Below are 24,356 nucleotides of genomic sequence, written 5' to 3'. Positions count from 1 at the left end.
GGAAAAGAGTCTCAGAGAACGACCAGCACAGAAGCGTCTTTTAGCAAAACTAAGCCCATATTAAAAGCTAAGCAGATGGGACTTCCCTGGCGGCCCAGCGGTCGACTCTGCACGTCCACTGCGGGGGCCGTGGGTTCGATCCCTGGCTGGGGAACTAAAATCCCGCATGCCACACAAAAAGTTAAAAGAAAAAGCTAAGCAGATAATTATCCCTTCAATTAATTCTCCTCCAAAGCCCGTCATCTCCTGGTGGGGGGGTGGGGGGGCGGGACTTTAAAGTATGAGTGCTTCCTGGGATTAGGGAGCTTTGGACACCTGTGTCCACCAGAGCCAGCCAGTGTTGTTAATATTTTACAGTTTACGTAGTAAAAGGGCTACTGTCGGCCAGAAGAGGCCTGCTTTGAGACCAATGGGTCCTGATGTGGGAGCAGGTCCTTGCCACTGGCAGAGGTCAGGGGCAGACGTGGAAGGTAAGCTTGTCTCTGAAGGAAAAGCCTGGCCAGGTAGCAATCTAACTTTAGTAAATATTTTAATTGCTCCACAGATTTACCAGAGATCATCTAATATCTCTGGGCTCCTTGTTCCTTAGGGTCCAATACAACCAACCTCTCTTGTTCATTTCAGGGTTCACGCTTAAGAGTGGCCTGGTTTTAAGTGGTTTATTTGACCGAGGAAGGGGGCAATCCCTCTATGGGTAGTAATTTTGATTTAGGCCAGGTGGGGTATTGTTAACAGGCAGCACTTGACTTTGAGTTTGTCTTTCATGAGTTTCTGTTAAATCCAGGGCAGCTATGTCCTCTTGAATTGTCTCAGCATGAGCCATCACTGCCTGGAAAGAGGACTTACACTTTTCACGAGCGCCCCCTGAGGAACAACTTGGTCGACTCAGGACTAAATTCAGCCTCCTCGAGACTTGGCAAATCACCACGCTGCATGCCATCTGTCGCCTGTTAAGCCCATCCCAACATCCCCAGCTGTTGGAGGCTAATGGCTTTCCTTTAAGAGTTTGCCCAGGATCACTATGAGGCCTAACGTAGGGTGGGCAGCATTCTAAGAAATAAAAATCCACATCAACAAAGTATCTACCTACTTACCTACCTATCTATCTCCAAGGCCTCCTCTGGGACCATTCCTGGCTTCTGCACTAATTGCGTGAGATCCTTCAGTAGGGACACCATTTTCGCATCCCATGTTATGGCAGTCAATTGATTAATTACATTCCCTGCTGGGTGGAGCTCACTGTCCAGCAGATTCTATACAGCCAGAGAGCCCTTTTTTCATTTGGCTCTTAGGCTACGTCCCTAAGGAGAGACTGGGTCTCAGGGATGGGTGAGAGAAAGGATATGTTTCCTCCTCCAACTGAGAACACACCTCACCTCCTTAGCCCTCCTACTTTGTCTTTTCTGTCAATAATTTATTACTTTGTGAGTGGTTACCAACAAAACAGAGGATAAATAACTGTCAGGATGGTATTGCACTGCCTTTCCTTCTAGAGGGCACCAGACCTCTTTTCCCAGGGTTCTCCAATTTGTCTCGACTTCCAAAGGCGTTAAGGCTCCAAGCAAAAACAACAGTGAACAGAGCCCGACACGTCTTGCGGTTTGGAGCGTGTGTTCATTAAGACAGCCACCTCCAGGACTTCCCTGGCGGTCCAGTGGTTAAGGCTCTGCGCTTCCACTGCAGTGGGCACGGGTTCGATCCCTGGTCAGGGAACTGATATCCCACATGCCGTGCAGCCAAAAAAACAAACAAAACAAAAAAGACAGCCACCTCCTTCAAGTCCTGGGAGCAGCTGGAATATTAACTTCCGTGCAGTCAGTCATTTTAAGTAATGCTTTAGCCCACATCCTTTGGGGAAGGGACTAGAAAGATGCCATCTGCCACAGCAGGTCAGAGTGACACAGCGGCAGAGACAGGCTAGCTGTTTACAAAGATGTCCTAAGAGACCAGCCTCGGCCTGACGCCTCTGACTTACTGACTCATTTCCCTGCCATAGCCACGCCCCGGCCATGAGGATGTCCTCTCACCTCAGAGCACCCCAGATCACCAGCCCAGCTACAGGGAGCCTGTTATGGGATCAGAGGTAGCCCACTCTTGGTCCAGAGGCCCGCACCCCTCCCCTTTTCCTATGTGGGCCCACAGGTCTTACAACGTCTAGTACCTGCCTAGTGAGGGACCCAGCTGGGTGGGCTGATCTTTCGTGGGGAGCCCAGTGCCTCTGATCCCAAAAACTCAGTTACAATGGCATGGGTTGGCTCAAATACTGCTGCTGCTGCTTGATCAGGCTAATGACACCCAGGGAGACACCATAAATACAGATAAAGTGTAATACAGCACAGAGCAACGCCATGCCAAAGTGACATGGGGGAGTTCCACATTTTGAGTCCCAACCACTTAAGACTGTCCAGGATTGTTCTGCCAATGGATAGTCCTCCTGACTGGGTGGACCCTACATTGATTTCTTGACTATCACCCAAATCCTCCACTTTCCTCATCAACACAAGTAATGAGTGCGAGGGATTTAGGGGCTGATCAAAGATTAAAGTATCACCAGAAAGTGGCAGTAGCACAAGATGACCTTTATCTGGAGGAAGCTTTCACAGCTTTGCATGCACGGGAAGTGTCTTAACAACAGGAGAACTGCCAGAGGCTACCGTGTGGGAGCACCACTCAGGAAAGAAAAGCGGGGGAAATGCCAGGGAAGAGCAGGCTCAGAGAGAGGACTAGTGTGTTTGGGTGATACCACTCAGTAGCATGATGGGGAGCCTCTGGATCGGAGAGTACCAAAGGCCAGCAGTGGTGTGGGGTCTCAGTGGTGTGGGGTCTTTCGTAACTACAGGCTTGATCTTATCTATAGCTAACAGGCGTTGGCTGCAGTTCTGCATGGCATGCAAAGCACTCAAGCTCTGGATGGATTAAAATCTACTTACTTGGAATATATTCAAAGCAAATGAATGTGTAAAAATTGAGTTTGGTGCGGCCGGGCTTTTGAGCTAATGGGTTCCAGCCTGCTTGGAAGAAGGAAAGAGAGGCCATCTTTGGCTACTTTACATAACAATGTCCGTGTTGGAGAATGAATGGGTGAGCCTTTTCAAGTACAGTATGAGTGTGTTAATAGGAATTTATTTGTGTGATTAAGTAAATGTTTGTGCATCTTCATATGCAGGAGTGAACAGGTGACCATGTGCATGGATATGAGCATGTTTGTGTGTGTGAGTGAAAATGTACGCATGTTTATTTGCCTGATATTTTTTTGGGGGGGTGGGGGGCCATGCTGCACGGCTTGCAGGATGTCACTTCCCCGTCCAGGGACTGACCCCAGGCCACGGCAGTGAAAGTGCCGAGTCCTAACCACTACATCGCCAGGGAATTCCCGTGTCTGACATTTTAAAAGTACATCTGACCCTTAAACAACAGGGGATTGAACAGCGCAGATCCACGTATATGCAGATTTTTTCAACAGCAAATACCACCGTACTACACGATATGCGATTACTTGAATCCGCAGATGCAGAACCCTGGATTCGGAGGAACCTCATATACACAGGGCGGACTATACGTTATACGTATTCAACTGCACGTGGAGGGTCAGCACCCCTAACCCCTGTGTCGTTCAAGGGTCAACTCCATTAGTGTATTTGAATGAATGAATCTGTGAGTGTATGTGAGTGAATGTGTGAGGTTCTTGGTGAGTGTGAGCACATTCCTAGTTGGGAGCATGTTAGCGTGTATGTGAGGGAATGAGTGTAAGTATGTAAGTGTAAGTGACTGTGACTGAGTGTGTCAGCACATTCTCGTGAAACGTGAGCGGCTATTGTAAGCAAACGAGTGTGTGAGCGTGGTCGTGCAAGTGAATGTGACCTTGCGCATGTATATAAGCACAGGTGTGAGAGCGAACGTGGGAGCCTATTAAAATATGAGTTTGTGTGTTGAAGTAAATGGGACTTCTCATATGTATGAGTGAATTCATGAGCCTGTGCGTGGATGTTAGCATACTCGTGTGTGTGTGAGTGAATGTGTGTTTGTGAGCACGTCAAAGTGGAGTAGGTTGCTGTGAGTTAATGTGCAAGTGTGTGTGTGGGAGTATATCTGAGCATCTCTATGTGTGTGGGTAAAATGTGTGAACTTCATGGTAAGTGTGAGCATATGCATTTGTCAGAGTATGAGTATGATGCTGTTTGTGAACGTGCTGTGTGTGGGGAAATGTATGAGTACGTGACTGTGAGCATATATGAGTGTGTGTGAGTGAATGAGCAAGTTTGAGGGAGTGCATGTGTAAGCATGTTTTCATGAGTGAGTGAATGTGTAACTGTTCATTTGGGTAAGCTTGTTAACGTGTGAGTGTATTTTTGTGAATATGAGAATATGCTTGTGAGTTTGAGTGTATCTGTGTGTGAAGGTGTGAGCTTTGTGATGACTGGAGAAAATCTGTGTTCAAGTGAATGCATGAAAGTGTTGCTGTTTGTGAGCATGTTACTATGCACGTATAAGTGAAACTGAGTGTACTGTTGTCAGCACATAGGAATGTCTGTATGTGAATGACTTTGCAAACATGTTCACGGGTTAGTGGACACGTGAGGATTTTGTGTGAGTGAATGTGGGTATGATCATATATGAGTGTGTCTATGCATATGAGTAAAGTTGGGAGTATGCTCGTGAGTCAGTGAATATGCTCCAATGTTAGAGAATTTTTGGCTGTGTGCATGTATCTGAGCATTCCTTATGTCTCAGTGAATGTGTTCATGTGTTCATGTGAAGAATACGCTGTGGATGTGAGTGAATAGTGATCACACTTGTATATGTGAGCATGTTCATGTGTGTGTGCGAATGATTATATGTAAGGATGTCTATGCGGGTGAAGGAATTTGCAACCGTGTTTGTGTGGGCGACTGAGTGTTTGTGCATGTGAGGGTGTGAACATCTTATGGGTAAGTAGGTTCATGCACGTAAGTAAGTGTATGAGTGACACAGTGTATGTGAGGCATACTCGGGTGGGTGAGTGAATGCCTAACCATGTTAATTGAGTATATCTGTACTGGAACGAATGTGTGCATGTGTCAGCGTGTCTAGGAATGGGAGTAAATCTGTGAGCAGGTTCACTTGAGTGAACGTGTAACTTGTGGATGTATGTGAGCATGTCTGTGTGTAAGAGTGAATGGAGCCTGTTCATATGTCAGTGTGTTAATGTGCGTTTGTGTGTTTCTGTGTGTTCACGTGTATGAGTGAATTTGTAAGCATGTGCATGATGGTAGCATGTCCATCAGTGAGTGACTGTGGAACCGTGTTCATTTTTGTGAGCCTGTTAATGTGTGCATCTATTTCTGAGTCAACACATGAGTGTATGTGTATGTGTGAATGTTGATCAGATGCATGTACATGACTGTGTTAATGAGGGTGCCTGTGAGTTTATGAGCAGGTTCACCGTCTGCATATGTAAATATCTTCATGTTTGTGTGCAAATGACTGTGTGAGTATATATCTGTGATCATGTTCCTGTGTCTGCATGAATGTGTAAGCTTATCATGTATGTTCATGAAGGTGAATTTATGCTTTGCACATGTGTTTTTGTACATTTGTGTGTGAGTAAATGTGCAAAAAAGTTTGTGTCAGTAAATGCGTGAGCATATAAATATATATATATATATATACAAATATGTGTGCATATTATCAAAGTGCAAGTTTAAGTGAATATAGGAACATGTGTGTGTTAATGAATATGTAAACATGCTTGTGTGTAGGGGCATGTTAATGTGTGTGTTCTGTTGTGTGAGTCAATGTGATTATGTTTGTGTGTGATGAAAAGTGTGTTCATTTGTGTGGAAGTGATAATGTGAGCATGTCTATGTGCAACTGTGAGTGCGTGAGTATATGTGAGTTTGCGCGTGAGAGACTGTGTGAGTGAATATGATCCTGTCGATATGTGAAAGTGTGATCGTGGCCGTGTCTGTGCATGAGTGGTTTTGGGGTGAGTGTGAATGTTGTTTTTTAAATAAATGTGAGAGCATGTGTGTTTATGAGCGTGTAGGCTGTGTGAATATGTGAACGTGTTCACCTGTGTGAACTTGTTCATGCGTGCGTGATGTGTGTGTGTGCGCATGTTGTGTTTTAAATAAATGTGAGAGCATGTCCATGTGTGAATGTGTGAGTGGAGGTAGGGAGTGAGTGTGTGTGAGTGTGCAGTCATGTCCGTATGTAAGCCCATGAGAATGTGTGTGTGTTTATGTGCGAATGTGAGTGAAAGTGGGAGTGTCCACTTGTTCGTGAGATAACGTGAGCACGTTTGTGTGTCTGGGAATGTTAATGTTTAAGTACGTTCACGTGTGGGTGAATGTCTGAGTATACTTGTGTGTTTGAGCATGAACATATGCAAAAGGAAGTTTGAACACGTTTCTGTTTTGAGCATGTTAATGTGAAAGTGTGAAAGTTTGTGTTTGTGTTTAAATGAATGTGTGTGTTCATTCATATCTGAGTGTGTGAGCATGTGCATGTAAGGGAGCATGTTCATATGTACAAATTAATGTACGAACAAGTTGGTGTGTGTGAAGCTATTAATGTATAATTATTTTCCCTGTGTGCAGCTGAATGTGTAAGCAAGTTCATGTATGTGAGCACGACGAACAATGTTAAGTGAAGTTGTGAGTGTATGCGGGTGTGTCTGTATATGCGAATTAATCTGTGAGCAAGTCCGTGGGAGTGAATACGTCAATATGTTTGTTTGATGGTGTTAATGTCTTCTTGTGCTCATGAGTGTCTGAGCAGCTTTGTGTGTGTGATCGAAAATAAGGATGTGCAGTTATGTGAACATTTTCCTTTGTGTAAATAAATGTGTAAGGTTTTTGTGTGTTTGAGTGTGTTAAAGTGTGAATATGCTCATTCAGTGAATGCGTGAATATGGGTATCTGAGTGAACGAACATGTTCGAATATGTGTAATTGTATTGAAATGTGTGTTACTATGTGTACATTCATGAATGTGACTACGTGATTGTATTCATGTGTGGATTAACATATGAACATGTTCGGGTGTGAGCAAATGGAGGAGCAGTTTTGTGTGTGAGAAGATGTTCATGTTGGTGAAAATGTTAACATCTTAGTTTGCATGGCTGTGTGAGCGTCCTGTGATTGGACATGAGTGCATCTAGGTGTGAGTGAATGTGTGAGCATGCTTGCGCATATACGCATGTTAATGTGAGTGTGCTCACTCGTGTGAATGAATGTGAGGATGGGCTCCTATGGGGGACTGAATGCGTGAATGTGTTCGTGTGGGAACGACTGTGAGCCTGTAGGTGTATGTTCACGTGCAAGTGGGAATGAATGCATTATTTTATGTGTGTGAGACAGCATCAGTGTGTTCATGTGTGTGAGTGGATGTGTGAGTATGAGTGTACGTAAGCATGTCTGTGTGCGAGTGACTGTGAGTTTGTGAGTGGATGTTATTGTGTCTGCCAGTGTGTGAGCATGGTCTTGCGTGTGACTGAGTTAATATGCACGTACGTGTGAGCATGTTCATTTGTGTGAACTTGTTCACGTGTGAGTGATTGGTGAGTGTGTATGTGTTTGAGCACATTTCTTTCAGTAAATATGCAGGCATGTCCATGTGCGAGCATGAGCATGTGTGAGTGAATGCAAGTGTATGAGTCTCTCTATGTGTGAATGCACCAGCATGTTCCTGTGTGAAAAATGTGTGAGCATGTCCGCATGTGTGAACACGCTGATGTGAAAATGTAAGAGCGTGTGTAAGTATGTTCGTGCGTGAATGTGTCAGCATGTGAGTGTGTTTGTGTAAGTGGATAGAATGCTTATATGTGTTACAGATTTAATGTGTAAGTGTGAGTGAATGGGTGAGGATGCGGTTGAGTGTGTTTCTTTTTTTTCAGGACCCCACGTCCATACAGTGAACTGTACGGCACTGTGCAGAAAGAAGTTTTTATTTTCTATTGGCTCACAGCTGTCTTTAACCAGCTCTACAGCTAGGCCACATTATTCTCTGTGTATTACATCACACTGCTGCTATAGAAACATGTGTGACTCCTGTCATTCAACCCGCTGGCTTCACTGCAGGATAACTGCCCAGAAACTGAGCTGCAGAGAGAGAAGTGTGTTACTCCAAGCCTAATGCTTCAGAAAAGCAAAGTGCTATTGGGAATAATTGTCTGAATGACACCTGAGAAGTAAATGGGTTTCTGTGTTAGGGCAAATCCCAGACTCCAGCATTTAGGGTCGCTGTGAACAAGCCCCAGCAGTGTGCTATGTAGGGACAGGGGTTCCCATAAACACAGTCCTTTATTACAACCTTTCGGACCCCTCACATGCCTCTAGAGAATGGAAGCTGTGTAAGACAGTTAACAAACCCCAGCAGGGCCAGGGAGCCAGGGACCCCACCAATCCCAGGGTCATACGTCTCACTCTAGAAAATTCAGTGCCACTCAGGCAATTCCATCCCTTTTGGTGGAATCCGGAGGACCCTAAAGGGCCAGCACAGAGCCCTGCCCAAGGGCTCCCAGCTAAAACAGCAATTGGGAGCTGAAATGCAGTCCACATTCCCCTCATCGAGCCATGTGCCCTGGCACCGAAATGCAGCCCAGAAGCTGGGAAACTCATTCTACTTTACCTGCCCAGAGGGGCCGCCTTATGTGCTAGCATTGATCAGTGTGAGAACTCAGCTAAAGTATCCAAACATCTCTAAAAGGAAAATTAAAAGTGTTACAGACTGGGCTTCCCTGATGGTGCAGTGGTTAAGAATCCGCCTGCCAATGCAGGGGACACGGGTTCGAGCCCTGGTCCGGGAAGATCCCACGTGCCGCGGAGCAACGAAGCCCGTGCGCCACAACTACTAAGCCTGTGCTCTAGAGCCCGCGAGCCACAACGACTGAGCCCGTGTGCCACAACTACTGAAGCCCATGCACCTAGAGTCCGGGCTCCACAACAAGAGAAGCCACTGCGATGAGAAACCCGTGCACCTCAACAAAGAGTAGCCCTGGTTCGCCGCAACTAGAGAAAGCCCACGCGCAGCAACGAAGACCCAACACAGCCAAAAAATAAATAAAAGTAAATAAATTTTAAAAAAAAAGTGCTACGGACTGCATGTTTGCGTACCCTCCAAAATCATCTGGGAGGTAATTAGGCTTAGATGAGGTCATGAGGGTGGGCTCCCCATGATGGGATTAGTGCCCTTACAAGAAGAGGAAGAGACACCAGAACTCTCTCTCTTTCCACCATGTGAGCACACAGCCAGAAGGCAGTCATCAGCAAGCCAGGAAGAGAGCTCTCACCAGAAACCAAAATGTCCAGCCCCTTGGTTTTGGACTTCCCAGCCTCCAGAAGGATAAGAAATAAATGTCTGTTGTTGCCACTCAGTCTATGGGATATTTGTTATAGTGGCCAGAACTAAGACAAGAAGCCTCCAGAGAGGGTGCCTAAATCCCATCTTTGCAGTGATGACCTCAGCTCCATAACCTAACACTGTCCTCCCTGATGAGCTCAGGAAGGCAAGAAAAGTTGTGCGGGTAACCACTTCCCTTCCTCTTTGAACTTCACTGCTCCAGCTTCTCTCTCTCCCCAGTGTCTATCACAGGTTCAGGCTTCACAGGAAAGACGAAGCAAGGAAGAATAAAAAATGTCTCATTTATTCCTTCACTCCACAATATGGGAGTGCCGATGTCATACCAGGTGCTGGGCTGGGCAGAGCCCTCAGGCAGCTGCTTTTCACAACACTGTGGCTTCCAGTTCTCTTGCCCAGACTGGAAGCCGCTTTGCTAGCTTTCCCTGGCTCCTCCTCCTCCTCTTCTCACTGCCCCTTCCTTCTCAAGGGAAAATAAAGCTCCTATTTGAACCTGAACAGGACAAAGTTCCCAAGGCTTCTGCTTGTGAACTTGTGGGGGAAGAGGAAGAACGGGTTAAACCCTGAGGCTCTCCTCCACCTGACACACAAAGAGAGGTTCGACTCAGTCGAGTGGGAGGCCTCACAGGGAGATCTAGGGGTCCCTAAACTCTGAGGCACTTGGCCCAACCTACCTGAAGCCCTGCTTGAGAAGAGGAATGGGTGTGATGGCAGGTGACTCTCACAGGGTAGGTGCCACTGCCTGGATCCTGCTTGCGGCTGATAACCTCACAGACCTGGGGATGGACTCGGGCTCAACTTGCCCGTGGAGCAGGCAATGGTTTGAATGGGTTTTCAGTGCTCTTGACACTACCACTTATCTCTAGGCAGTGTTCTCCTTCCTGTCCTCACTGTTCTTTACCCTCATCCCTCATCCTCTCTGTCCTGACTTCTCTACTCAACTCTGTCCAGTGTCAGCTCTCATTCTCCTGCTGCCTCTTTCTTCCTTCGATTAAAGCAATTCAAAATGTAATCCGGTACGTTCACTCCTTGATTCCTAGAGTCTCACTCTCTTCCGGAATCAAGTTGCAAATCTCTACCCAGGTGCTCTTTTCTCCCAGCGTGACGCCCCCAGCAACTTTAACCTTGCCCCCGTGGTACCTATGGGCCCCTGGCAGATGCTCACCTTCCTCTTCTCCTGCCCCCCTGGGCTGAGCTTCCTTCCTCTCCAGAGCGTGCTGCAGTGGCAGGCCAGGTAGGGAAGATACCTCCTAGGACACCCACCTTGCACCAAAGCGTTCTGCTTTGTTCTCCGCTTCCCTCAGCCCTGCCACCCACTCCATTCAGAGAGCAGCTACCCCACCTCCTGGCCTCCCTGCTCCCCAAATACACACACACACGCACACGCATGCGTGCACACACGCACACACACACACACACACACACGCGCGCGCGCGCGCGACATCCCCAGACTGAGCGCCTGCGGTGCCCCCGTCTGTCTAAAGAAAGTCCAAAGTTGTTCTTGCACTTCCCTCTTCATCGAATATTTGGCCAAATCTATCCAGGGACCCCCTTTTTCTCATATGTCCCAGGTCTGCATTCAAAAAAAGGTTAATGTAACCCACCCCCTCCCACCTTAGGCATCAGGTGTAAATAGATCAGAGTCTGAAAGATGGTGATGAGGTGCCTCAGAGATAATGCAGATTATCCACACCTGACAATCCCCAGAGCTTGGCCCTTGCCCCTGCTCCCTCCTTCTGGCCCTGGATGCCTGCTGAGATGCTATCTTGCTTAAAACAATGGGAGAATGTGCTTGGTGTTTTTAAACTGTGGTTGTTAGTCTCTGCTGAGGTACAGGAGAACGTGGAAAGGAGGAAATGAGGTAGCTACTCCCTGACACCTACCAGTGTTTGGCCCAACTGACCCAAACGATATCACACAAGGGGCAGGGGCTGTGCTCTAACACCTGAATTCCCCTATACCCAGCCCTCTAGCCCTCGCTCTCCTCCCTAAGGTCCCCACCTAGAGCCACTGCTGTCCTTGTAACGTAAGGCTACTGACGGAGCTTGCTTTCTGCTTTCTCCACCTCAGCCTCCCAGCCCCTAGGTACACACACACTCACCTCGGAACACCTTATCCCCTCACACGCTGGAGGGAACAATGCAGCAAAGGGAAAGCAACAGTCAAGTGACCCACCTCCAAAGCTCAGGGCCCAGGGCAATGGCCTTGGTTTTCAAGGTAGCTCTCAGGGCAAACATGATGCCCTCAATGGTCTACCCCCAAGTGCCAAATCCTCACAGCTGAGTGCTCTTTAGGGTGGAGGCACCGGATATTCAGAAGACTTGTATTCATTTCCACAAATATGAACTATGAGTGTTCATTAACCCCTTAGAGTTGCTATCTAGTTCAACCTCCCATAGAACCTCTAATTAATGTACCCTTTCTTTCCTCTGTCATTGGTTTAGGGTTCCTGGGTGTCCCCTGGGCCAAAGAATACTACTCCTGTTCTGTGGGCTTAGGGTAGGTTTCCTGTCACTTCAAGCTGTGTGGCTCAGGCTAGCTGCCCTTTCCACGGGGAAGGCTAGGAGGGAATACACAAAGGAACTGACTCATTGCCTTCGTGGTGGTTTGTATTTCTGTTTCTTTGCCATTTCTCATCTCTGCTCTAGAAATCTGAATGCTAGGCTAAAGGGTTTGGATTTTATTGGACAGCTAAAGTCATCAGAAGTTCTTGACATAATCAGGCTTGATTTATAAAGACCATGCTGATTGCAGTGTGCTGAATGGATTAGAGGGACCAACACTAATATTAGGGAGACGAGAGGTTGGGAGGTTGTTGCAGAAATTCCGTAGGAAGATGCCCAAGGCCTGATCTGGGGGTGGCTCACGATCAATAGAGAGATAAGAACAGAGTTGGGATGTTTTCTGGAGGTAGAACCAATACAGCCTGGTGGGAGTTGAAGGCTTGGGGGGCAGAGGGGCAAGCACCTGGGGCCCAGGTAGGTGAAGTAGACTGGACAGAGACCATGTGCTCAGTTTTGAACACACTCCATACGGTGAGTACTCGGGGTGCAGAGAAGGTGTGCTCAAGTGCCCTCCCCATAGAGCCTGACAGATGGAGCAGAGAATTCTACCTTGAGCACCACAGCGCCCTCCGGCCTGCACACCCACTTGTGGGTAGAGCTCCTCCACTCACACCAGGGAGTGTACTTCAGTTGTGGGACCTTCTCAAGGGAGTGTGGAGCGAGCAGAAGGCCTCTTGCATGTGAAGCCAGAGAAGTGGGAGAAATTCCAGGGTCGGAGCAAAAGGCCTGGAGGTTGGGAGGCCAGGAGTACCCCGACTGCAGGTCTCTGCAAGTCAGGAAGGTGGGATCTCGAGAGGCAAAGGTGTAGAGCCTGGGAGAAGGCCACTGGTGAGCTTACGTGGTGGGCTGCCTTCCTGTGTTTCAGCACTACTCAACTTAACAGAAAAACCTCAGGTGTCTACACATGAATTTATCTACAAAACAGGAACAGACTTACAGACAGAGACAACAGACTTGGGGGTGCCAAGGCGGCGGCGGGGCGTGGTGTAGGGGAGGGAAGGATTGGGACTAGTTGGGGACTAGCAGATGCAAACTGTTATATATACAATGGATAAACAACAAGGTCCTACTGTATAGAACACAGAGCGATATTCAATATCCTGTGATAAACCATCATGGAAAAGAATATGAAAAAGGATATATACATATATATAAAAAACTGAATCACTTTGCTGTGTACCTGAAAGTAGCACAACATTGTAAATCAACTATTCTTCACTAAAAAAAAAAAAAACCAACCCTCAAGCGCCTATAAGCGGTTTACCTCCAATATGTGGGCTCAGGTGGATACCATATCCCATCAGCATCCTGTCCAAGACCTTCTGAACCACTTTCATTTGCATAGATTTTGCTGAAACAGAGAAGTCACCGGTCATCAGGAAGGCCACATTGCTTCCCAGAGAGCAAACAGCAGAGAATACCGCAGCTGTCACCTTTCCAGGGCTTTCCCTTCTCCTGCACACATGCAGACACGTACAGTCATATGTGTACACATTCTCTCCCCCACCCCCTTCTCTCCCCACAGTGAGTCAGCCAGAAGCACCCAGTGAGGAAGACTCCTCCTCCCCCTCCCCAGCTTTTATCCAGAGGATGGGGCACAAAGACTGGGTCCATGTTACCAAGCAGGCTGAGGGGCTGGGGGAAGCGGGGGCAGGCATTCTGGGAAGTGGAGAGGAGAGGAAGCAGGCAGGGGGCAGCCCTCAAAAATGCATTACCTCAACCCCCTAAAGAGCCCCAGTTTGTAATCAGCAATGGACACAGCTCTCCAGGTCGGTGGCTGTCCTTCCAGGGGCAGCTGATTGCCCCAGGAAAAGTACTCTTCCACCCTCACTGCCCTCCTGAGCTGAGCTAACAAGTCTACGCCCTCCAGCACAAAGTCACATTTCCCCACCTGGGCATTTTCTTGTCATACCCATGTCAACCTTGCTCTTGTACTCCTCTGTTTTTAGGGCTGGGCATATGGCTTGACACAGACAGAGCACCTTCTGGCCCTCGCCCAACAAAGTCATTTCACACTCTTAGGCCTCAAGGCTGTCTTCTCAAAGACGTTCATTCTGGGAGCTGGCATTTCTCTCACTAATCATGGATTTCCAGCCTGGAGACGTCTTGGCTGAGCATACGCAAGTAGCCAGCCAGAGCCCTGCAGACAGCTGGCCTTTCCAAAGCTCTCTGACGTGCTCACCCAACACACCTGAGACCTTCAGCAGGGCTGTTTCCTCCCAAAGGGCATGGGAATGGGAACAGGCCCTGAGCATCACTGTGATCCTAACGTACTCTCACACGTTGACCAAGGAACATCAGTCCCTGCAGTGTGTGTGTGTGTTCACTATATGTCCTATAAAGTCACCACAAGTAATGAATCAGTGACTACTAAACCACTGCTCCTAGGGGAAATACAGGGTTAGGTTCCTGCGAGCCTCTGGTTACAACACTTTCATCAACCAATCAATATATTAACTTGTTTTATGTCTGTTTCTGTTTCAATTTACAATTTAATCCAATTAGAAATCCAGAATTTACTAAAAGAATTTATATTAACAAAATGCTAAAAGCACCTTCCAACAAAAAACTCTAGAATCTGTCCAAGTCTAAATCACTGGACACTCCCAGTAGTGTCTCCAGAGGTTCCTTCATTGTTGAGGCTTTAGTAACCTCTGCTCATGCCCCCTGGCATCTCTGGACCACACATGATGGCTGTAAGTTGCCCATGGGCTACCGAGGCAAGAAACTGCCCTTCTTGGCCTTGTATTATAAACCATTAGCGTGGCAACTGTCAGCCACATACCGGGCCATCCTCAAAACAGAGGTTCTCACAGACCCTGAGCCTGTGACCCTCTGTACCCAGGTGCCCAGTAGGCCTTAGATCACGGAACCAGCATCCCAAAACCTCAGCATGTTTACTGAGGCCTCCTTGACACCAGATAGCTTTCTGGCATATCTTTCTTGCAAGAGGGCATGGCCTCAGCTGTCCTTAGTCCCTTGCCAGATGAGATAGTGGTAGAAGAAGTCACTCCTCTCCCAGACCTCTTGGCTACCTGGGGAGCCTCTTGGAATCAAGTGAGTGGGCAATATTGGGCATTGTACACTACATATGGTATTGTCACCATCATCCATATTACTGCTTTCGATCCCTTAACCAACATGCCTAGGATAGAGGACAGGACCAAATGGTCAGCACAACTGACCAAACTACAGTCATTTAGTACTGGATGCCCTGGCTAACAAATGGGCCCATCTGTACATTTTTATAAACTCTTGGGCCATTGCCTAAACGTTGTCCCCTTTGAGGTAAAGAACTCTGGGAATCACTTGCCTCACAGATACCCAAAATATAGATCAAGATGTTAGGGACTGACAGAATGGCCATCATCAAAAAATCTACAAACAGTAAATGCTGGAGAGGGTGTGGAGAAAAGGGAACCCTCTTGCAATGTTGGTGGGAATGTACATTGATACAGCCACTGTGGAGAACAGTATGGAGGTTCCTTAAGAAACTAAAAATAGAACTACCATACGACCCAGCAATCCCACTACTGGGCATATACCCTGAGAAAACCATAATTCAAAAAGAGTCATGTACCACAATGTTCATTGCAGCTCTGTTTACAATAGCCACGACATAGGAGCAACCTAAGTGTCCATCAGCAGATGAATGGATAAACAAGATGTGGCATATATATACAACGGAATATTACTCAGCCATAAAAAGAAACGAAATTGAGCTATTTGTAGTGAGGTGGACGGACCTAGAGTCTGTCACAGAGAGTGAAGTAAGTCAGAAAGAGAAAAACAAATACCGTACGCTAACACATATATATGGAATCTAAAAAAACCAAAAATGGTCATGAAGAACCTAGGGGCAGGACGGGAATAAAGACGCAGACCTAATAGAGAATGGACTTGAGGACATGGGGAGGGGGAAGGGTAAGCTGGGACAAAATGAGTGAGTGGCACGGACTTATATACACTACCAAATGTAAAACCGAAAGCTAGGGGGAAGGAGCCGCAGAGCACAGGGAGATCAGCTCGGTGCTTTGTGACCACCTAGAGGGGTGGGATAGGGAGGGTGGGAGGGAGGGAGATGTAAGAGGAAAGAGATATGGGGATATATGTATATGTATACCTGATTCACTTTGTAATAAAGCAGAAAGTAACACACCAGTGTAAAGCAATTATACTCCAGTAAACATGTTGGTAAAAAAATAAATAAATAATGATACGGACTGGGACTTCCGTGTTGGCGCAGTGGTTAAGAACCCGCCTGCCAATGCAGTGGAAATGGATTCGAGCCCTGGTCCCGGAAGATCTCACATGCCGTGAAGCAACTAAGCCCGTGCGCCACAACTACTGAGCCTGAGATCTAGAGCCCGCGAGCCACAACTACTGAGCCCGCATGGCACAACTACTGAAGCCCACGCACCTAGAGCCCGTGCTCCATAACAAGAGAAGCCACTGCGGTGAGAAGCCAGTGTACCTCAACGAAGAACAGCCCCCATTCGCCGCAAGTAGAGAAAGCCCGCGCGCAGCAACGAAGACCCAACACAGCCAAAAGTAAAATAAAAAAAAAAAGATGTTATGGACTGAATTCTGTTCCCCCAAAATTCGTATGTTGAAGCCGTAACCCCGAATGTGGCTATATTTGGAGATATGGCCTTCAAGGTTAAACGAGGTCATAAGCTTGAAGCTCTAATCCAATAGGGGGGGTATCCTTATAAGAAGAGCAACAGACGCCACAGAGCTCGCCCTCTCCCCACACTGAACAAAGAAAAGGCCATGTGAGGACACAGTGAGAAGACAGTTGTCTGCCAAGGACAAAGGGTATAAATACCTCACCAGGGTATAAATTCTTTTTTTTTTAAATAAATTGATTTATTTACTTTTGGCTGCATCGCGTTCGTTGCTGCGCGGGCTTCCTCTAGTTGCGGCGAGTGGGGGCTACTCTTTATTGTGGTGCACGGGCTTCTCGTTGCGGTGGCTTCTCTTGTTGCAGAGCACGGGCTCTAGGCGTGCAGGCTTCAGTAGTTGTGGCACATGGGCTCATCAGTTGTGGCTCATGTGCTCTAGAGCACAGGCTTAGTAGTTGCGGCGCACGGGCTTAGTCGCTCCGCGGCATGTGGGATCTTCCCGGACCAGGGCTCGAACCTCTGTCCCCTGTATTGGCAGGCAGATTCTTAACCACTGGGCCACCAGGGAAATCCGGGATATAAATTCTTTTAGCAAATTCTAGATTTCCAACTGGATTAAATTCTGGACCGCTGTATCAATTTACATTCTTTCCTCCCTCTGTATCCAAGTTTTTTGATTTCTTTCTTTCTGATTCCATTTGCTTGTTTGTTTGTCACTGGATATAGTTTGTGTGTGTGTGTGTGTGTGCGGGTGGGGGGGGTGTCCTGCCTAATCTGCTCATATTTATAGATTTCTTCCTTCAGACAGCATCAAATCAGTTTCATAAGGGTTAGGGGCCTCTCCTGTGGCAATGGTTGCTTAATAAGTTTTAAGGACTCTGGCTTAAGCTGGGTTTAATTTCATCACCGTGTCACAAAAGTGCCATGGTTGCTCTTCCCTATCATTAGGATGATCAGGATTTTCACTGCAACACAGGCATAGGCAACAGAGTGGCACAGCAGAAGATTGCTGGGCCCCCAAGCCAGAGGTGGGTGGACTGAAAACATCTTCTGCTAGGGTGCTGCCACTTGCGCTGCATGGAATTATTATTATTATTATTTTGTCTTTTCTCTCTGTACAAATTCCCTCAGAATATTTTAGATTTCTAGCAGTGCAAATTTACAGCTGTGGGTTTTATCTCCATCTAATCATGAGTGGTCCAGACCTTCTGGGTGGTTATGGGGACAGGGTCGGAGGCCCAGTGACCCACCTCTTGGGCAGCCCAGGAGAGGAGGACATCGCAGGCCATGCAGGACACATGGGGGTTGCATTCTGGAACAGCGTGAACCAGAAGGGTCTGTGGGAAGCGGGCTTTGCAGTATCACGAGGGTGAGGTACCCCCTGGTTCCTAAGCAAGGATGTGATTGGCTTGCTTGAATCGTTCTGCTGGCTGACAAGGAAACACTATTCAGGGATAATAAGCAGGAATGCATCTGGTGCATTTAATAAGAAGCGTTGTTGCTAGAGGACCCTATCTGGCGGAGCAGAGTGGGGAGCGGAATCTGGGATTAGGCCGGTCGAGGCCCTCCCAGTTTTACCAGCCGTCAACTCAGCACACAATACTGCCTTTAGCCCTCACCGCACCATCACCCCCTCCCCGCGCACTCACACACAGGGGCCAGTATACCTGGCTGAGGAGAACTCAGTCCCTGGAGATGGAGGGGTGGACCCGGGGGCGGTAGTTCCCCGAACCCCGCCACTTCAGCGCTATTAGGCACCACAGCAACAGAGGGGCTGAAGCAAGGGGGCTCCATCGCAGCTGGTCGTCCCCATCCCCACCACCAACTCCTCTAGGGACTGGCCAGCAGGCAGCGCGCGTGGGCAGCGGTTCAAAAGCGCAGGCCCACATCGGCTCCAGCCGTCTCCTGCTAAGAGGTCGCCCACTCACCCACCGCCCTCCCAGCTCATGGCAGCCTGGCGACCCCGCTTACCAATCGAAGAAGTCCAGAACGACGTCAGGAACATCAGACGAGGAGAGCTTAGAAATCAAAGCGGAATTTCCAGCTGGGTTTCGGGTCGTCGCCCTCCAAGGGCCGGGTCCTGATGAGCAGCAGGAGCACAGCGGCCCGCCGCATGTCGGGACGCCATAGCTCCGACCTTCGGAGAACCCTGGAGACCGCTGCGGACCGGGAGGAAGAGAGACGACGGGGGGGAGCGGGATAACCAAGAGGAGCGGGGCGCGGACCTCGTGCTTCGGCCAAGAGCCACCTGTAAGGTGAGAACATCGAGGCCAAGGGGAGTGGGGAGGGTGGGGGTCGACCAGCGGCCCTGAGCAAGGGAGCGGCAAGAAGAGCAGCAGCCCAGCAGCTTCACTCCACGCAGCAACCGGACCACGCACCCAGCCGCTGCCCCAGAGCGCGGGGTCTGAAGCACGTCCGGCTGCCGCTGGGCGGGCCCCAAGCCCGGCGCACAACTGGCTCCGCCCACCCCGACGGCAAGCGAGCTTAGCCAATCCGGCAGGCGCCGGGACCCATTGAACGAGATGCGCGGTCCCGCCTCCTACCACAGCCCGTGCGCCGCCCAGCCCTCTGCTCCTTCTGGCGTCCGCAGTCATTCCTTGGTCAGCCCCAGCTCCAGCTCCCTGGCAGCTGGAGAGCTGGGCCGGGGGGTCGGCGGCGTGGGGCACCCCGCCCTGCGCCTCCCCTCCGCAAAAACGCAAAATGTGCTTTTCACCTGAAACAGCGTATGCCCAAGAGTTTGCTTTTTGTGGTGAAAGGAGTAATTTGACCGCCCGGGCTGAATCTGCAGTTTGAAAGATCTGGACACCTTTGAGGAATCAGGACATAGTTGACTGGTGGTCATTCCCAGACCCTCGGGCCTCCAGTGAACCAGAGCGCCTGTCCTCTGGAAGGGATAGAGGAGGTTCAACCTGTGCATTTCGTGGCCCGGCTCTGGCCCGTCATCAGGACAGAAATTGGGCTCCGGGAGCCCCCCTCCCATAGCTAAGGGATGCACAGTTGAAGTGAGGGTTCTTGGCTGACAGCATTGAAGGGGAAAAGAAGGCAAAGGTCAGTGTATCGGATCTTCAAGGCAGTGAGCCCCCGGAGAGCAGGCCACTGTAATGCTCCAGCATTCTGGCCCCAGCATGTGGGGGAAAAAAGCCTTACATTTTTGCTAGAGGCCTTCTCTTCTTTCCGCTACCCTGAACGTTGCCACAGAGAATAGAAATATCTCAGAGCAAGAGGAAATGCTTCCACTCATTCACTACCCTTCGTCCTTCCCATCTTGGTACCTTGATGAAGCAAGGTCAGAAAGAGGCTTCTTCAGAGCACATAAGCCAGATGGGCAATGAACAGATAAACCTCAGTCATGTTCACCAGCGCTGGACCTCGTGAGGCATGCCATTTAAAAGTGTTGAAATCAAAATGGATTTCAGGTTCACTCTTGGTCAACTAGAATATTCAAACAAACATTCTCCCCCTTCCCCTTTCCTTCAGTATTTGGTGAGAAGAGCTGGGACTGCTTGTGCCCAGCGTATTGCAAAGCTTTAGTTGCATGGAACTTCCTGGGGTGGCTGAGTGTTTTGTACAGCTAAAAACTGAACTCTTTACCCCACCTCGACCCCTTCTCAAGCACCCCACTTTTTCTTTTTAACCATTTTAGAATCACACGTTTTTTAAATGTTTCTCTTGATTTCCTTCCTTCTCTTCACCAGCAGAGCATCTTCACACCTTCGTTTCCCCTCTCCTTTCCCCCTCTTTTTCCTTCTATTGCAGTAAGTGCTTTCTTCTCACTTACGGGGCGGAGCCACATAGAACTAAGCCACATACTTACGTGGGGGATCCCTCTATAACTAACCATCACAACAGCAGTGGGTCAGCTGAGCCCAGCCCTACTGCTCTTAATCCTGCACCCCTTGTCTCTGGTCACTCAGGCATCCTCGTAGAGACAATACTTGCTTGTCAAAAATGAAAAGGTCATTTCCGATCATTTTGTCCAAGCATCTGCAGTGTATATGGGCGGGGAGGGGTGGGGACACACTTTGCTTTATTCTTTACCCTAAACTACTCTACCTCTCACTTCTAAAATGAAAATATCCCAGTCTTGGACCGCAAGCGCCTAGCCATGCTGCTCTCTCATTCTTCTACTCTCTCTACACGTGTTCTTTTATCTCACTGAGCCCTCCTATTCCTTGGCCTCTCTAGTTTTTGCCCATCTGCACTCTCCCTCTTCTACCTCTCCCTCCTGTCACCATTGATTTGGTTTCGGGTTTCTTTTTTTTTTTTTTTTTTCTGGCCGTGCCGCGCAGCTTGCTGGGATCTTAGTTCCCAGAACAGGGATCGAACCCGGGCCACGGGCCACTGTCGAGTCCTAACCACTGGACCACCAGGGAATTCCCTGGGGTTTCTCCTCTTTTCCTTCTTTTCCTGCTCACACTCAGGCATACTAAGTTGTCAATACATCTACCACCGCTTATTCTTCTACGCTTACAACACCTTCCGTTATCTCCACATCCAGTTATCACCCATAGCCAATCAACTGTTGCCTTTCAGTTCTACACACTTCTTCATGTGCTTTCAATACCCCTACCTTAGTCTAGAACGTCAGCATCTCTCACATAAATCACTCCTATAATGAACACGGCATTCTTCCTCCTCTCTGACTTTTCTTCACATTGCTTTCAGAGTGACATTTCTAAAACACAAATTACATCCCAGATTAGACCCCCTTGATGGCTTCTTGTAGCCTTAATAATGAAGTCTCCACTCCTGTCTCTGGGGAAACGCAGATGGCCAATGGGCACATGCACACATGTTCAACATCACTAATCATCAGGGAAATGCAAATCAAAAGCACAGTGAGACATCACCTCACAAAAGGACACACGTAACAAATTTTGGAGAGGACGTGGAGAAAAGGGAACCATCCTACACTGTTGGTGGGACTGTAAATTGGTGCAGCCACTGTGGAAAACAGTATGGATATTTCTCGGAAAACTAAAAATAGATCTACCATACGACCCAGCAATTCCACTCCTGAGCATATATCTGTAAAAAAGAAAAACACGAATTCAAAAAGATGCATGCACCCCAATGTTCATAGCATGGTCATTTATAATTGCCAGTGTATGGAGGCAATCTGTGTCCATCAACAGATGAATGGACAAAGAAGATGTGATGTATATATACAAAGGAATACTAATCAGCCATAAAAAAAGAATTTTGCCATCGGCAGCAACATGGATGGACTTGCAGGGTATTATGTTAAGGGAAATAAGTGAGACAGAGAAAGACAAATCCTCAGTAAATTTGAAAGATTTAATAACTGGCTGAATTAAGGGACCTAGAAATGAATGTAGAACTGACTTAAGAAAGGGTAAGTGTTCAACAACACACATGCTGCAGAGAGCAGAGAAAGGGCACGGCTTATTTGAATACCACCTAATAAGTTGGTATTACTAGGTCTACAGAGCTAGTGGGCCCTTTTGTGTGCGTCTTAAATGCCAAGTTTATTGTGTATGCAGTAGAGTCATCAAAATTTTCTTACAGGAATTTGGCATGGCCAGAGTTGGGTTTTAGGAAGGTTAACTTAGCAAGTATATGAAGCATGTATCTGTGGGGAAAGACATGGAGGTAGGAGAAGGTTAGGAGACTAGGGCAAAGTTCAGGCAAGAAGTAATGGAGGTAATGATACTAAGAGTTGGCAAGAATGTGGAGCCAATAGAAATCTCATCCTCTGCTGTTGGGAGGATGAACTAGTACAACTGTTTTGAAAGATAACTGGTGTTACCAGTAAGGTTGAACTTGGGCAGACCCTACGACCCAGAAGTTTCATGTCTAGGCCTATACTCTAGATCAGGGTGACTCAGCTGTTGACATTTTGGAAAGACAATTCTGGGTTGTAGAGGACTGTCCTGTGCATTGTAGGATGTTTAGCAGTATCCTTGGCCTCCACCCACTAGATGCCAGTAGCACACCCTCAGTTATGACAACCAAAATGTTTCCAGACGTTATCAAATGTCACCCTGGTTGGGGCGGAGGGGTCAGTGCGTAAGATTGCCCTCAACTGAGAAACTACAGAAACTCTTGCATGTGGGCATAGGGGGATATGAATGAGAAAATTCGTCGCAAGATAATTTGCAAAAGCATAAAACTGGAAACAACCCACATGTCCATCAACAGGAAATAGACACCCTGTGGAATTTTCATACGATGGATAAACTATACGGCAATGAAAACTGATTACTACGGTTGCACACATCAACATGGATAAATCTCACAAACACAAAATTGGGGGGGGGGGAGAAAGAGTAAGGCAAGTAATAATACATCTAGTATAATTACATTCACATAAAATCCAAAATGGACAAGAAATAACATTATTTAAAGGAACAGTCCTCTGCCGTGAATGTATAAATAAGTGAATTTTTAACAAAGTTCAGGATCGTGGTTACCTCAGGGAAGGAATGAGGGGATGACGCAGGAAGGGCACAGGTGGGCTTCCAAGGCATTAGCCGTGTTCTAGTTCTCAAGCTTGGTGGTGGGTACCCAGGTTTTTATATTATTATGATATTCCTTACATATATGCTGTATTATCTTCTGTATACATGAACCAGTTCATAATTTGTCAGGAAGTGATGCGGTCTAAAATAACGCAGGAAACTGGAGAGAAAGGCAGCAGAGTAAATAACTAATTGGATGAGAGAGAGAGAGAGAGGGAAGGGCCAACTTTTAGGTGCCTCTTAGAATCGTTTTAAACTCATTTTCTTCATAGATTTGGTGATGATATCAATTCCTATTCTGTAAACACGCATAATTCATTGCTCAGACTTCTAAGAAATGTACATTTTATGCCTCAAAACAGATCCTACTATATATGTATGTGATTCACAGGACTTGATAATACCACATTTCCCAGAACACCATTGTCTGAGAATCCTGCCCTGTTAGACTTGTAAACGTGTACTCATTTGTATTCCTTGGAGTTATGAGCATCTGAAAATAGGTGGTTTAGAGTAAAAGTGATTCTTCATCATTAACTTTAGTGTCATTAGAATATCCCTAACTGGTACAGAAAACTGTTTCCAACTCCGGCACCCACCCTACCCCTCTGTTTTTCTCCCAATGGTCACCTCTCAGGTAGTGGAATAAAAGGAGATTTTTTCGATCAAATCCTCTCAGATGATGGAGCCATAAGCAAGGAAAATATCAGAACATCCTAACCTTTCCTGGACGAGGCAGAGAGGGACAAGACAGGTCTTTTCCTACAAGGAGCACAAAGTTTTCAAGGTTGAGGGACTCACTGAGAACATATTTTATACGTGTGGACACAGAAAAACCCACAAACACCCAGAGAAACAGGAAATGCAGGATTCGTCCCTGACCTGATTTAAGGACCGTCTCTCAGAGACTCAGAGAAGCCTGATACGTTAGAGCTACAGCAGACCCTCAGAGCAGCAAGCCTGAGCTTCCTCCCTCAACATGAGAGGCTTCAGGTGCATACATGTGGGTAACGTAGCCCACGTGTCCTGTTCCCTGTATACACAGCCAGCACCTCGTAGATACCTCTCAGTCCTGAGAGTATAACACTGACGGTGCCACTCAGCTCTCAGAAGCACAGACTCAGTGAAGAGGAACACACATGCCTCTTGGGGCTTGGGACACGGGGCCACCTGGGGAGTAAAGTCAGGGCCCTAGGGAACTGGAGCTCGGTAAGGGGCAGGGACACGGACTCCCAGCATGCACCAAAAAAGGCTTATCTCAAAAAGAGGTGTGCAGGCGTTTGTCTAAAGTGAACCTCCCGGGACTTCCCTGGCGGCCCAGTGCTTAAGACTCTGTGCTCCCAATGC

The 24,356-nt window shown here is 47.7% G+C and overlaps 1 protein-coding gene across 10 annotated transcripts in view; it reads right to left on the bottom strand.

Annotated features, from left to right (window-relative positions):
• LOC309653787 (uncharacterized protein) overlaps positions 1-21,003 on the bottom strand; it is a 35,733-nt gene extending 14,730 nt beyond the window's left edge. For 5 of the 10 annotated variants that reach the window (XR_014259478.1, XR_014259479.1, XM_082478580.1 and 2 more), the window contains exons 1-2: positions 18,499-21,003; positions 13,167-13,253 (exon numbers count right to left, since the gene is read on the bottom strand). Coding sequence is in view for 3 of the 10 variants with exons in the window: in XM_082478580.1 (XP_082334706.1) it covers positions 13,167-13,253; positions 18,499-18,532 (121 nt within the window). In the remaining 7 variants the exon portion in view is untranslated. Of the gene's footprint in view, positions 1-2,161; positions 2,641-10,503; positions 10,519-13,166; positions 13,254-18,498 lie in introns of those variants that run through there. The other 5 variants (XR_014259480.1, XR_014259481.1, XR_014259482.1 and 2 more) reach the window with 3 other exon arrangements.
• Between the last annotated feature and the right edge of the window lie 3,353 nt (positions 21,004-24,356).

Source organism: Balaenoptera physalus (genome assembly GCF_965194825.1).
Source record: "Balaenoptera physalus genome assembly, contig: HAP1_SCAFFOLD_1164, whole genome shotgun sequence".
Taxonomy (NCBI): domain Eukaryota; kingdom Metazoa; phylum Chordata; class Mammalia; order Artiodactyla; family Balaenopteridae; genus Balaenoptera; species Balaenoptera physalus.
Note: the sequence above shows the minus strand (reverse complement) of the source record. Positions and strands in the feature narration are given on the sequence as shown.